This window comes from Carcharodon carcharias, chromosome 12 (genome assembly GCF_017639515.1).
Source record: "Carcharodon carcharias isolate sCarCar2 chromosome 12, sCarCar2.pri, whole genome shotgun sequence".
NCBI lineage: Eukaryota > Metazoa > Chordata > Chondrichthyes > Lamniformes > Lamnidae > Carcharodon > Carcharodon carcharias.
Genome location: NC_054478.1, coordinates 1,173,327 through 1,188,234, shown reverse-complemented (window position 1 = coordinate 1,188,234; position 14,908 = coordinate 1,173,327). Strand labels below are relative to the sequence as shown.

Here is a 14,908-nt window from a genome sequence, read left to right as displayed (position 1 = left end):
AACACTCCCAGGACAGGTACAGCACAGGGTTAGATACAGAGTAAAGCTGCCTCTAGACTGTCCCCATTAAAGACTCCCTGTAGAGGTGCAACACTGGGTTAAATACAAAGGAAAGTTCCCTCTACACAGTCCCCATCAAACACTCCCAGGACAGGTACAGCACGGGGTTAGATACAGAGTAAATCTCCCTCTACACTGTCCCCATCAAACACTCCCAGGACAGTTAAGGCACGGGGTTAGATACAGAGTAAAGCTCCCTCTAGACTGTCCCCATTAAAGACTCCCTGTAGAGGTGCAACAACGGGTTAAATACAAAGGAAAGCTCCCTCTACACAGTCCCCATCAAACACTCCCAGGACAGGTACAGCACGGGGTTAGATTCAGAATAAAGCACCTTCTGCACTGTCCTCATCAAACAATTTCAGGACAGGTACAGTATGCGGTTAGATACAGAGTAAAGCTCCGTCTACACTGTCCCCATCAAACCCTCCCAGGACAGGTACAGCATGGGGTTAGATACAGAGTAAAGCTCCGTCTACACTGTCCCCATCAAACCCTCCCAGGACAGGTACAGCACAAGGTTAGATACAGAGTAAATCTCCCTCTACACTGTCCACATCAAACACTCCCAGGACAGGTGCAGCACGGCGCTAGATTCAGAGTAAAGCTCCCTCTACACCGTCCCCATCAAACACTCCCAAGACAGGTACAGCACAGGGTTAGATACAGAGTAAAGCTGCCTCTAGACTGTCCCCATTAAATACTCCCTGTAGAGGTGCAACACCGGGTTAAATACAAAGGAATGCTCCCTCTACACAGTCCCCATCAAACACTCCCAGGACAGGTACAGCACGGGGTTAGATACAGAATAAAGCACCCTCTACAGTGTCCCCATCAAACACTCCCAGGACAGGTACAGCACGGGGTTAGATACAGAGTAAAGCTCCCTCTACACTGTCCCCATCAAACACTCCCAGGACAGGTACAGCACGGGGTTAGATACACAGTAAAGCTCCCTCTACACTGTCCCCATCAAACACTCCCAGGACAGGTACAGCACAAGGTTAGATACAGAGTAAATCTCCCTCTACACTGTCCCCATCAAACACTCCCAGGACAGGTACAGCACGGGGTTAGATACAGAGTAAATCTCCCTCTACACTGTCCCCATCAAACACTCCCAGGACAGGTACAGCACGGGGTTAGATACAGAGTAAATCTCCCTCTACACTGTCCCCATCAAGCACTCCCAGGACAGGTACAGCACGGGGTTAGATTCAGAATAAAGCACCTTCTGCACTGTCCTCATCAAACAATTTCAGGACAGGTACAGTATGCGGTTAGATACAGAGTAAATCTCCCTCTACACTGTCCCCATCAAACACTCCCAGGACAGGTACAGCACGGGGTTAGATACAGAGTAAATCTCCCTCTACACTGTCCACATCAAACACTCCCAGGACAGGTACAGCACGGCGCTAGATTCAGAGTAAAGCTCCCTCTACACCGTCCCCATCAAACACTCCCAGGACAGGTACAGCACAGGGTTAGATACAGAGTAAAGCTGCCTCTAGACTGTCCTCATTAAAGACTCCCTGTAGAGGTGCAACACCGGGTTAAATACAAAGGAATGCTCCCTCTACACAGTCCCCATCAAACACTCCCAGGACAGGTACAGCACGGGGTTAGATACAGAGTAAAGCTCCCTCTACACTGTCCCCATCAAACACTCCCAGGACAGGTACAACACGGGGTTAGATACAGAGTAAAGCTGCCTCTAGACTGTCCCCATTAAAGACTCCCTGTAGAGGTGCAACACCGGGTTAAATACAAAGGAATGCTCCCTCTACACAGTCCCCATCAAACACTACCAGGACAGGTACAGCACGGGGTTAGATACAGAGTAAAACTCCCTCTACACTGTCCCCATCAAACACTCCCAGGACAGGTAACACCGTCCCCATCAAACACTCCCAGGACAGGTACAGCACGGGGTTAGATAGAGAGTAAAGCTCCCTCTACACCGTCCCCATCAAACACTCCCAGGACAGGTACAGCACGGGGTTAGATAGAGAGTAAAGCTCCCTCTACACCGTCCCCATCAAACATTCCCAGGACAGGTACAACACGGGGTTGGATACAGAGTAAAGCTGCCTCTAGACTGTCCCCATTAAAGACTCCCTGTAGAGGTGCAACACCGGGTTAAATACAAAGGAATGCTCCCTCTACACAGTCCCCATCAAACACTACCAGGACAGGTACAGCACGGGGTTAGATACAGAGTAAAGCTCCCTCTACACTGTCCCCATCAAACACTCGCAGGACAGGTACAGCATGGGGTTAGATACAGAGTAAATCTCCCTCTACACTGTCCCCATCAAACACTCCCAGGACAGGTACAGCACGGGGTTAGATACAGAGTAAAGCTCCCTCTACACTGTCCCCATCAAACACTCCCAGGACAGGTACAACACGGGGTTAGATACAGAGTAAAGCTCCCTCTACACCGTCCCCATCAAACACTCCCAGGACAGGTACAGCACGGGGTTAGATACAGAGTAAATCTCCCTCTACACTGTCCCCATCAAATACTCCCAGGACAGGTACAGCACGGGGTTAGATACAGAGTAAAGCTCCCTCTACACTGTCCTCATCAAACACTCCCAGGGCAGGTACAGCACGGGGTTAGATACAGAGTAAAGCACCTTCTGCACTGTCCCCATCAAACACTCGCAGGACAGGTACAGTATGCGGTTAGATACAGAGTAAAACTCCCTCTAGACTGTCCCCATTAAAGACTCCCTGTAGAGGTGCAACACCGGGTTAAATACAAAGGAAAGCTCCATCTACACCGTCCCCATCAAACCCTCCCACGACAGGTACAGCACGGGGTTAGATACAGAGTAAAGCTCCCTCTACAGCGTCCCCAACAAACACTCCCAGGACAGGTACAGCACGGGGTAAGATACTCACTAAATCCCCCTCTACACTGTCCCCATCAAACACTCCCAGGACAGGTACAGCACAAGGTAAGATACAGAGTAAATCTCCTTCTACACTGTCCCCATCAAACACTCCCAGGACAGGTACAGCACGGCGTTAGATTCAGAGTAAAGCGCCCTCTACATTGTCCCCATCAAACACTCCCAGGACAGGTACAGCACGGGGTTAGATACAGACTAAAGCTCCCTGTACACCGTCCCCATCAAACACTCCCAGGACAGGTACAGCACGGGGTTAGATACAGAGTAAATCTCCCTCTACACTGTCCCCATCAAACACTCCCAGGACAGGTACAGCACGGGGTTAGATTCAGAATAAAGCACCTTCTGCACTGTCCTCATCAAACAATTTCAGGACAGGTACAGTATGCGGTTAGATACAGAGTAAAGCTCCGTCTACACTGTCCCCATCAAACCCTCCCAGGACAGGTACAGCACAAGGTTAGATACAGAGTAAATCTCCCTCTACACTGGCCACATCAAACACTCCCAGGACAGGTACAGCACGGCGCTAGATTCAGAGTAAAGCTCCCTCTACACCGTCCCCATCAAACACTCCCAGGACAGGTATAGCACAGGGTTAGATACAGAGTAAAGCTGCCTCTAGACTGTCCTCATTAAAGACTCCCTGTAGAGGTGCAACACCGGGTTAAATACAAAGGAATGCTCCCTCTACACAGTCCCCATCAAACACTCCCAGGACAGGTACAGCACGGGGTTAGATACAGAGTAAAACTCCCTCTACACTGTCCCCATCAAACACTCCCAGGACAGGTACAGCACGGGGTTAGATACAGAGTAAAGCTCCCTCTACACTGTCCCCATCAAACACTCCCAGGACAGGTACAACACGGGGTTAGATACAGAGTAAAGCTGCCTCTAGACTGTCCCCATTAAAGACTCCCTGTAGAGGTGCAACACCGGGTTAAATACAAAGGAATGCTCCCTCTACACAGTCCCCATCAAACACTACCAGGACAGGTACAGCACGGGGTTAGATACAGAGTAAACCTCCCTCTACACTGTCCCCATCAAACACTCCCAGGACAGGTACAGCACAGGGTTAGATACAGAGTAAAGCTCCCTCTACACTGTCCCCATCAAACACTCCCAGGACAGGTGCAGCACAGGGTTAGATACAGAGTAAAGCGCCCTCTACACTGTCCCCATCAAACACTCGCAGGGCAGGTACAGCACGGGGTTAGATACAGAGTAAAGCTCCCTCTACACTGTCCCCATCAAACCCTCCCAGGACAGGTAGAGCCCGGGTTATATACAGAGTAAAGCTCCCTCTACACTGTCCCCATCAAACACTCCCAGGTCAGGTACAGCACAGGGTTAGATACAGAGTAAAGCTCCCTCTACACTGTCCCCATCAAACACTCCCAGGACAGGTACAGCACAAGGTTAGATACAGAGTAAATCTCCCTCTACACTGTCCCCATCAAACACTCCCAGGACAGGTACAGCACGGGGTTAGATACAGAGTAAATCTCCCTCTACACTGTCCCCATCAAACACTCCCAGGACAGGTACAGCACGGGGTTAGATACAGAGTAAATCTCCCTCTACACTGTCCCCATCAAACACTCCCAGGACAGGTACAGCACAGGGTTAGATACAGAGTAAAGCTGCCTCTAGACTGTCCCCATTAAAGACTCCCTGTAGAGGTGCAACACTGGGTTAAATACAAAGGAAAGTTCCCTCTACACAGTCCCCATCAAACACTCCCAGGACAGGTACAGCACGGGGTTAGATACAGAGTAAATCTCCCTCTACACTGTCCCCATCAAACACTCCCAGGACAGTTAAGGCACGGGGTTAGATACAGAGTAAAGCTCCCTCTAGACTGTCCCCATTAAAGACTCCCTGTAGAGGTGCAACAACGGGTTAAATACAAAGGAAAGCTCCCTCTACACAGTCCCCATCAAACACTCCCAGGACAGGTACAGCACGGGGTTAGATTCAGAATAAAGCACCTTCTGCACTGTCCTCATCAAACAATTTCAGGACAGGTACAGTATGCGGTTAGATACAGAGTAAAGCTCCGTCTACACTGTCCCCATCAAACCCTCCCAGGACAGGTACAGCATGGGGTTAGATACAGAGTAAAGCTCCGTCTACACTGTCCCCATCAAACCCTCCCAGGACAGGTACAGCACAAGGTTAGATACAGAGTAAATCTCCCTCTACACTGTCCACATCAAACACTCCCAGGACAGGTGCAGCACGGCGCTAGATTCAGAGTAAAGCTCCCTCTACACCGTCCCCATCAAACACTCCCAAGACAGGTACAGCACAGGGTTAGATACAGAGTAAAGCTCCCTCTACACTGTCCCCATCAAACACTCCCAGGACAGGTACAACACGGGGTTAGATACAGAGTAAAGCTGCCTCTAGACTGTCCCCATTAAAGACTCCCTGTAGAGGTGCAACACCGGGTTAAATACAAAGGAATGCTCCCTCTACACAGTCCCCATCAAACACTACCAGGACAGGTACAGCACGGGGTTAGATACAGAGTAAAACTCCCTCTACACTGTCCCCATCAAACACTCCCAGGACAGGTACAGCACGGGGTTAGATAGAGAGTAAAGCTCCCTCTACACTGTCCCCATCAAACACTCCCAGGACAGGTACAACACGGGGTTAGATACAGAGTAAAGCTGCCTCTAGACTGTCCCCATTAAAGACTCCCTGTAGAGGTGCAACACCGGGTTAAATACAAAGGAATGCTCCCTCTACACAGTCCCCATCAAACACTACCAGGACAGGTACAGCACGGGGTTAGATACAGAGTAAAGCCCGCTGTACCTTGTCCCCATCAAACACTCCCAGGACAGGTACAGCACGGGGTTAGATACAGAGTAAATCTCCCTCTACACTGTCCCCATCAAACACTCCCAGGACAGGTACAGCACGGGGTTAGATACAGAGTAAAGCTCCCTCTACACTGTCCCCATCAAACACTCGCAGGACAGGTACAGCATGGGGTTAGATACAGAGTAAATCTCCCTCTACACTGTCCCCATCAAACACTCCCAGGACAGGTACAGCACGGGGTTAGATACAGAGTAAAGCTCCCTCTACACTGTCCCCATCAAACACTCCCAGGACAGGTACAGCATGGGGTTAGATACAGAGTAAATCTCCCTCTACACTGTCCCCATCAAACACTCCCAGGACAGGTACAACACGGGGTTAGATACAGAGTAAAGCTCCCTCTACACCGTCCCCATCAAACACTCCCAGGACAGGTACAGCACGGGGTTAGATACAGAGTAAATCTCCCTCTACACTGTCCCCATCAAACACTCCCAGGGCAGGTACAGCACGGGGTTAGATACAGAGTAAAGCACCTTCTGCACTGTCCCCATCAAATACTCGCAGGACAGGTACAGTATGCGGTTAGATACAGAGTAAAACTCCCTCTAGACTGTCCCCATTAAAGACTCCCTGTAGAGGTGCAACACCGGGTTAAATACAAAGGAAAGCTCCCTCTACACAGTCCACATCAAACACTCCCAGGACAGGTACAGCACGGGGTTAGATACAGAGTAAAGCTCCCTCTACACCGTCCCCAACAAACACTCCCAGGACAGGTACAGCACGGGGTAAGATACAGAGTAAAGCTCCCTCTACACTGTCCCCATCAAACACTCCCAGGACAGGTACAGCACGGGGTTAGATGCAGAGTAAATCTCCTTCTACACTGTCCCCATCAAACACTCCCAGGACAGGTACAGCACGGCGTTAGATTCAGAGTAAAGCGCCCTCTACATTGTCCCCATCAAACACTCCCAGGACAGGTACAGCACGGGGTTAGATACAGACTAAAGCTCCCTGTACACCGTCTCCATCAAACACTCCCAGGACAGGTACAGCACGGGGTTAGATACACACTAAATCCCCCTCTACACTGTCACCATCAAACACTCCCAGGACAGATACAGCACGGGGTTAGATACAGAGTAAAGCTCCCTCTACACTGTCCCCATCAAACACTCCCAGGACAGGTACAGCACGGGGTTAGATACAGAGTAAATCTCCCTCTACACTGTCCCCATCAAACACTCCCAGGGCAGGTACAGCACGGGGTTAGATACAGAGTAAAGGTCCCTCTGCACTGTCCCCATCAAACACTCCCAGGACAGGTACAGCACGGGGTTAGATACAGACTAAAGCACCTTCTGCACTGTCCTCATCAAACAATTTCAGGACAGGTACAGCATGGGGTTAGATACAGTGTAAAGCTCCCTCTACACTGTCCCGATCAAACACTCCCAGGGCAGGTACAGCACGGGGTTAGATACAGAGTAAAGGTCCCTCTACACTGTCCCCATCAAACACTCCCAGGACAGGTACAGCACGGGGTTAGATTCAGAATAAAGCACCTTCTGCACTGTCCTCATCAAACAATTTCAGGACAGGTACAGCATGCGGTTAGAGACATAGTAAAGCTCCGTCTACACTGTCCCCATCAAACCCTCCCAGGACAGGTACAGCACGGGGTTAGATGCAGAGTAAAGCTCCCTCTACACTGTCCCGATCAAACACTCCTAGGACAGGTACAGCACGGGGTAAGATACAGAGTAAATCTCCCTCTACACTGTCCCCATCAAACACTCCCAGGACAGGTACAGCACAGGGTTAGATACAGAGTAAATCTCCCTCTACACTGTCCCCATCAAACACTCCCAGGACAGGTACAGCACAAGGTTAGATACAGAGTAAATCTCCCTCTACACTGTCCCCATCAAACACTCCCAGGACAGGTACAGCACGGGGTTAGATACAGAGTAAATCTCCCTCTACACTGTCCCCATCAAACACTCCCAGGACAGGTACAGCACGGGGTTAGATACAGAGTAAATCTCCCTCTACACTGTCCCCATCAAACACTCCCAGGACAGGTACAGCACAGGGTTAGATACAGAGTAAAGCTGCCTCTAGACTGTCCCCATTAAAGACTCCCTGTAGAGGTGCAACACTGGGTTAAATACAAAGGAAAGCTCCCTCTACACAGTCCCCATCAAACACTCCCAGGACAGGTACAGCACGGGGTTAGATACAGAGTAAATCTCCCTCTACACTGTCCCCATCAAACACTCCCAGGACAGTTAAGGCACGGGGTTAGATACAGAGTAAAGCTCCCTCTAGACTGTCCCCATTAAAGACTCCCTGTAGAGGTGCAACACCGGGTTAAATACAAAGGAAAGCTCCCTCTACACAGTCCCCATCAAACACTCCCAGGACAGGTACAGCACGGGGTTAGATTCAGAATAAAGCACCTTCTGCACTGTCCTCATCAAACAATTTCAGGACAGGTACAGTATGCGGTTAGATACAGAGTAAAGCTCCGTCTACACTGTCCCCATCAAACACTCCCAGGACAGGTACAGCACGGGGTTAGATACAGAGTAAAGTTCCCTCTACACTGTCCCCATCAAACACTCCCAGGACAGGGACAGCACGGGGTTAGATACAGAGTAAAGCTCCCTCTACACTGTCCCCATCAAACCCTCCCAGGACAGGTACAGCACAAGGTTAGATACAGAGTAAATCTCCCTCTACACTGTCCACATCAAACACTCCCAGGACAGGTGCAGCACGGCGCTAGATTCAGAGTAAAGCTCCCTCTACACCGTCCCCATCAAACACTCCCAGGACAGGTACAGCACGGGGTTAGATACAGAGTAAAGCTCCCTCTACACTGTCCCCATCAAACACTCCCAGGACAGGTACAACACGGGGTTAGATACAGAGTAAAGCTGCCTCTAGACTGTCCCCATTAAAGACTCCCTGTAGAGGTGCAACACCGGGTTAAATACAAAGGAATGCTCCCTCTACACAGTCCCCATCAAACACTCCCAGGGCAGGTACAGCACGGGGTTAGATACAGAGTAAATCTCCCTCTACACTGTCCCCATCAAACACTCCCAGGACAGGTGCAGCACAGGGTTAGATACAGAGTAAATCTCCCTCTACACTGTCCCCATCAAACACTCCCAGGGCAGGTACAGCACGGGGTTAGATACAGAGTAAAGCTCCCTCTACACTGTCCCCATCAAACACTCGCAGGACAGGTACAGCATGGGGTTAGATACAGAGTAAATCTCCCTCTACACTGCCCCCATCAAACACTCCCAGGACAGGTACAGCACGGGGTTCGATACAGAGTAAATCTCCCTCTACACTGTCCCCATCAAACACTCCCAGGGCAGGTACAGCACGGGGTTAGATACAGAGTAAAGCTCCCTCTACACCGTCCCCATCAAACACTCCCAGGACAGGTACAGCACAGGGTTAGATACAGAGTAAAGCGCCCTCTACACTGTCCCCATCAAACACTCCCAGGGCAGGTACAGCACGGGGTTAGATACAGAGTAAAGCTCCCTCTACACTGTCCCCATCAAACACTCGCAGGACAGGTACAGCATGGGGTTAGATACAGAGTAAATCTCCCTCTACACTGTCCCCATCAAACACTCCCAGGACAGGTACAGCACAGGGTTAGATACAGAGTAAACCTCCCTCTACACTGTCCCCATCAAACACTCCCAGGACAGGTACAGCACAAGGTTAGATACAGAGTAAATCTCCCTCTACACTGACCCCATCAAACACTCCCAGGACAGGTACAGCACGGGGTTAGATACAGAGTAAATCTCCCTCTACACTGTCCCCATCAAACACTCCCAGGACAGGTACAGCACGGGGTTAGATACAGAGTAAATCTCCCTCTACACTGTCCCCATCAAACACTCCCAGGACAGGTACAGTATGCGGTTAGATACAGAGTAAAGCTCCGTCTACACTGTCCCCATCAAACACTCCCAGGACAGGTACAGCATGGGGTTGGATACAGAGTAAAGCTCTCTCTACACTGTCCCCATCAAACACTCCCAGGACAGGTACAGCACGGGGTTAGATACAGAGTAAAGCTCCCTCTAAACCGTCCCCATCAAACATTCCCAGGACAAGTACAGCACGGGGTTAGATACAGAGTAAATCTCCCTCTACACTGTCCCCATCAAACACTCCCAGGACAGGTACAGCACGGGGTTAGATACAGAGTAAATCTCCCTCTACACTGTCCCCATCAAACACTCCCAGGACAGGTACAGTATGCGGTTAGATACAGAGTAAAGCTCCGTCTACACTGTCCCCATCAAACACTCCCAGGACAGGTACAGCATGGGGTTGGATACAGAGTAAAGCTCTCTCTACACTGTCCCCATCAAACACTCCCAGGACAGGTACAGCACAGGGTTAGATACACAGTAAATCTCCCTCTACTCTGTCCCCATCAAACACTCCCAGGACAGGTACAGTATGCGGTTAGATACAGAGTAAAGCTCCGTCTACACTGTCCCCATCAAACACTCCCAGGACAGGTACAGCACGGGGTTAGATACAGAGTAAAGCTCCCTCTAAACCGTCCCCATCAAACATTCCCAGGACAGGTACAGCACGGGGTTAGATACAGAGTAAAGCTCCCTCTACACTGTCCCCATCAAACACTCCCAGGACAGGTACAGCACGGGGTTAGATACAGAGTAAAGCTGCCTCTACACTGTCCCCATCAAACACTCCCAGGACAGGTACAGCACGGGGTTAGATACAGAGTAAATCTCCCTCTACACTGTCCCCATCAAACACTCCCAGGACAGGTACAGCACGGGGTTAGATACAGAGTAAATCTCCCTCTACACTGTCCCCATCAAACACTCCCAGGACAGGTACAGCACGGGGTTAGATACAGAGTAAAGCTCCCTCTGAACCGTCCCCATCAAACACTCCCAGGACAGGTACAGCACGGGGTTAGATACAGAGTAAATCTCCCTCTACACTGTCCCCATCAAACACTCCCAGGGCAGGTACAGCACGGGGTTAGATACAGAGTAAATCTCCCTCTACACTGTCCCCATCAAACACTCCCAGGACAGGTACAGCACGGGGTTAGATACAGAGTAAAGCTCCCTCTACACAGTCCTCATCAAACACTCCCAGGACAGGTACAGCACGGGGTTAGATACAGAGTAAATCTCCCTCTACACTGTCCCCATCAAACACTCCCAGGACAGATACAGCACGGGGTTAGATACAGAGGATGTCTCCCTCTACACTGTCCACATCAAACACTCCCAGGACAGGTACAGCACGGGGTTAGATACAGAGTAAAGCTCTCTCTACACCGTCCCCATCAAACACTCCCAGGACAGGTACAGCACGGGGTTAGATACAGAGTAAAGCTCCCTCTACACTGTCCCCATCAAACACTTCCAGGACAGGTACAGCATGGGGTTAGATACAGAGTAAAGCTCCCTCTACACTGTCCCCATCAAACACTCCCAGGACAGGTACAGCACGGGGTTAGATACAGAGTAAAGCTCCCTCTACACTGTCCCCATCAAACACTCCCAGGACAGGTACAGCACAGGGTTAGATACAGAGTAAATCTCCCTCTACACTGTCCCCATCAAACACTCCCAGGACAGGTACAGCACGGGGTTAGATACAGAGTAAAGCTCCCTCTACACTGTCCCCATCAAACACTCCCAGGACAGGTACAGCACGGGGTTAGATACAGAGTAAATCTCCCTCTACACTGTCCCCATCAAACACTCCCAGGACAGGTACAGCACGGGGTTAGATACAGAGTAAAGCTCCCTCTGAACCGTCCCCATCAAACACTCCCAGGACAGGTACAGCACGGGGTTAGATACAGAGTAAATCTCCCTCTACACTGTCCCCATCAAACACTCCCAGGACAGGTACAGTATGCGGTTAGATACAGAGTAAAGCTCCGTCTACACTGTCCCCATCAAACACTCCCAGGACAGGTACAGCATGGGGTTGGATACAGAGTAAAGCTCTCTCTACACTGTCCCCATCAAACACTCCCAGGACAGGTACAGCACAGGGTTAGATACACAGTAAATCTCCCTCTACTCTGTCCCCATCAAACACTCCCAGGACAGGTACAGTATGCGGTTAGATACAGAGTAAAGCTCCGTCTACACTGTCCCCATCAAACACTCCCAGGACAGGTACAGCACAGGGTTAGATACAGAGTAAAGCTCCCTCTACACTGTCCCCATCAAACACTCCCAGGACAGGTACAGCACAGGGTTAGATACAGAGTAAATCTCCCTCTACACTGTCCCCATCAAACACTCCCAGGACAGGTACAGCATGGGGTTAGATACAGAGTAAAGCTCCCTCTACACTGTCCCCATCAAACGTTCCCAGGACAGGTACAGCATGGGGTTAGATACAGAGTAAAGCTCCCTCTACACTGTCCACATCAAACACTCCCAGTGCAGGTATAGCACGGGGTTAGATACAGAGTAAATCTCCCTCTACGCTGTCCCCATCAAACACTCCCAGGACAGGTACAGCACGGGGTTAGATACAGAGTAAATCTCCCTCTACACTGTCCTCATCAAACACTCCCAGGACAGGTACAGCACGGGGTTAGATACAGAGTAAAGCTCCCTCTACACCGTCCCCATCAAACACTCCCAGGACAGGTACAGCACGGGGTTAGATACAGAGTAAATCTCCCTCTACACTGTCCCCATCAAACACTCCCAGGACAGGTACAGCACGGGGTTAGATACAGAGTAAAGCTCCCTCTACACTGTCCCCATCAAACACTCCCAGGACAGGTACAGCACAGGGTTAGATACAGAGTAAAGCTCCCTCTACACTGTCCCCATCAAACACTCCCAGGACAGGTACAGCACAGGGTTAGATACAGAGTAAATCTCCCTCTACACTGTCCCCATCAAACACTCCCAGGACAGGTACAGCATGGGGTTAGATACAGAGTAAAGCTCCCTCTACACTGTCCCCATCAAACGTTCCCAGGACAGGTACAGCATGGGGTTAGATACAGAGTAAAGCTCCCTCTACACTGTCCACATCAAACACTCCCAGTGCAGGTATAGCACGGGGTTAGATACAGAGTAAATCTCCCTCTACGCTGTCCCCATCAAACACTCCCAGGACAGGTACAGCACGGGGTTAGATACAGAGTAAATCTCTCTCTACACCGTCCCCATCAAACACTCCCAGGACAGGTACAGCACGGGGTTAGATACAGAGTAAAGCTCCCTCTACACTGTTCCCATCAAACACTCCCAGGACAGGTACAGCACAGGGTTAGATACAGAGTAAATCTCCCTCTGCACTGTTCCCATCAAACACTCCCAGGACAGGTACAGCACGGGGTTAGATACAGGGTAAATCTCCCTCTACACTGTCCCCATCAAACACACCCAGGACAGGTACAGCACGGGGTTAGATACAGAGTAAATCTCCCTCTACACTGTCCCCATCACACACTCCCAGGACAGGTACAGGATGAGGTTAATAACGCGGCCCCTGAGCTGTGATCCCGGGTTTAGTCTGTGGGATACTCACCCTCACCTCCCGGTTCAGGAGCAGCAGGAGACTGACGGCCAGAGCCATCCCCGGGAGCCGAGCCGCCATCTCTCCGCCAAATCTCCGCCGCCCGAATCAGTGCAGCAGCGGCCAGGCTGTGCCCGATCCGCCGCTCCTAGTGCGCAGGAAAGCTGGGCGGAAGCCTCTCGGCCTCTGGCCCCACAGGGAGGGGCAGTTATGGAGCTTTATCTATAAAATAAAACGGGTTCCAAATTGGAACCGCCGCCTCTTAAAGGGAAGGTCACCAGAGGAATGGAGCATCCGAATTTCCGCCCAGACCCGGCTCTGGATGTCCCAGCGGGAGCGGGGAATGGGCTAGATCTTGTGTCTCTTCCCAAACCTGGTCTCCGCCCCCATCACAACTTTTCCATCCAATAAATCCCACCCCAACCTCCAAACAACACGATTCTCCCGGGTAGAGGGAGGGAGGTGGTACTGTCACTGGACTGGGAATCCAGAGACCCAAGGTAATGTTTTGTGGAACTGGGTTCGAATCCCACGAGGGTAGATGGTGTTATCCTTGACAATGTCTGTGACAGACCCACACCCAGCAACGTGGCTGATTCTGAAATGGCCTCTGTATCGTGTGGAGAGATACAGAGTTAACCTTTTCAGTCCGTGTGACTTCTTCAGAGCCAAAGAGACATAGAAATGTGCTGAAATTTATATACAACAAATAACAGTTGGGGGGGGGGGGGAGGATGGGACAAAACAATGAATAAAAATAAGTGGATAAAAAATAAAAATGAATTGTGAAAAGGATGGAGGAGAGAGTTCATGATCTAAAATTGTTGAATTCAATATTCAGTCCGGAAGGCTGTAAAGTGCCTAGTTGGAAGATGAGGTGCTGTTCCTCCAGTTTGCGTTGAGCTTCATTGGAACAATGCAGCAAGCCAAGGACGGACATGTGAGCAAGAGAGCAGGGTGGAGTGTTAAAATGGCAAGTGACAGGGAGGTCTGGGTAATGCTTGCGCACAGACTGAAGGTGTTCCACAAAGCGGTCACCCAGTCTGCGTTTGGTCTCTCCAATGTAGAGGAAACCGCATTGGGAGCAGCGAATGCAGTAGACTAAATTGAAGGAGGTGCAAGTGAATCGTTGCTTCATCTGAAAGGAGTGTTTGGGTATTTGGACGGTGAGGAGGGGGGAAGTAAAGGGACAGGTGGTGCACCTTTTGTCATTGCATGGGAAGGTGCTGTGGGAGGGGTATGAGGTGTTCAGGGTGATGGAGGAGTGGACCAGGGTATCCCGGAGGGAACAGTCCCTACAGAATGCTGACGGGGGCATGAGGGGAAGATGTGTTTGGTGGTGGCATCATGCTGGAGTTGGCGGAGGATGATCCTTTGAATGCAGAGGCTGGTGGGGTGAAAAGTGAGGACAAGGGGGACCCTATCATGTTTCTGGGAGGGAGAGGAAGGTGTGAGGCAGAGGCGAAGTAGATGGGTTGGACATGGTT

The 14,908-nt window shown here is 50.7% G+C and overlaps 1 protein-coding gene across 2 annotated transcripts in view; it reads right to left on the bottom strand.

Annotated features, from left to right (window-relative positions):
• LOC121285143 (beta-galactosidase-like) overlaps positions 1-13,966 on the bottom strand; it is a 132,103-nt gene extending 118,137 nt beyond the window's left edge. The window contains exon 1 of one of the 2 annotated variants that reach the window (XM_041201372.1): positions 13,434-13,966. In XM_041201372.1, the coding sequence (XP_041057306.1) occupies positions 13,434-13,502 (69 nt within the window). In that variant the 5' untranslated portion in view covers positions 13,503-13,966. The remainder of the gene's footprint in view (positions 1-13,433) is intronic. The other variant, XM_041201373.1, reaches the window with a different exon arrangement.
• Between the last annotated feature and the right edge of the window lie 942 nt (positions 13,967-14,908).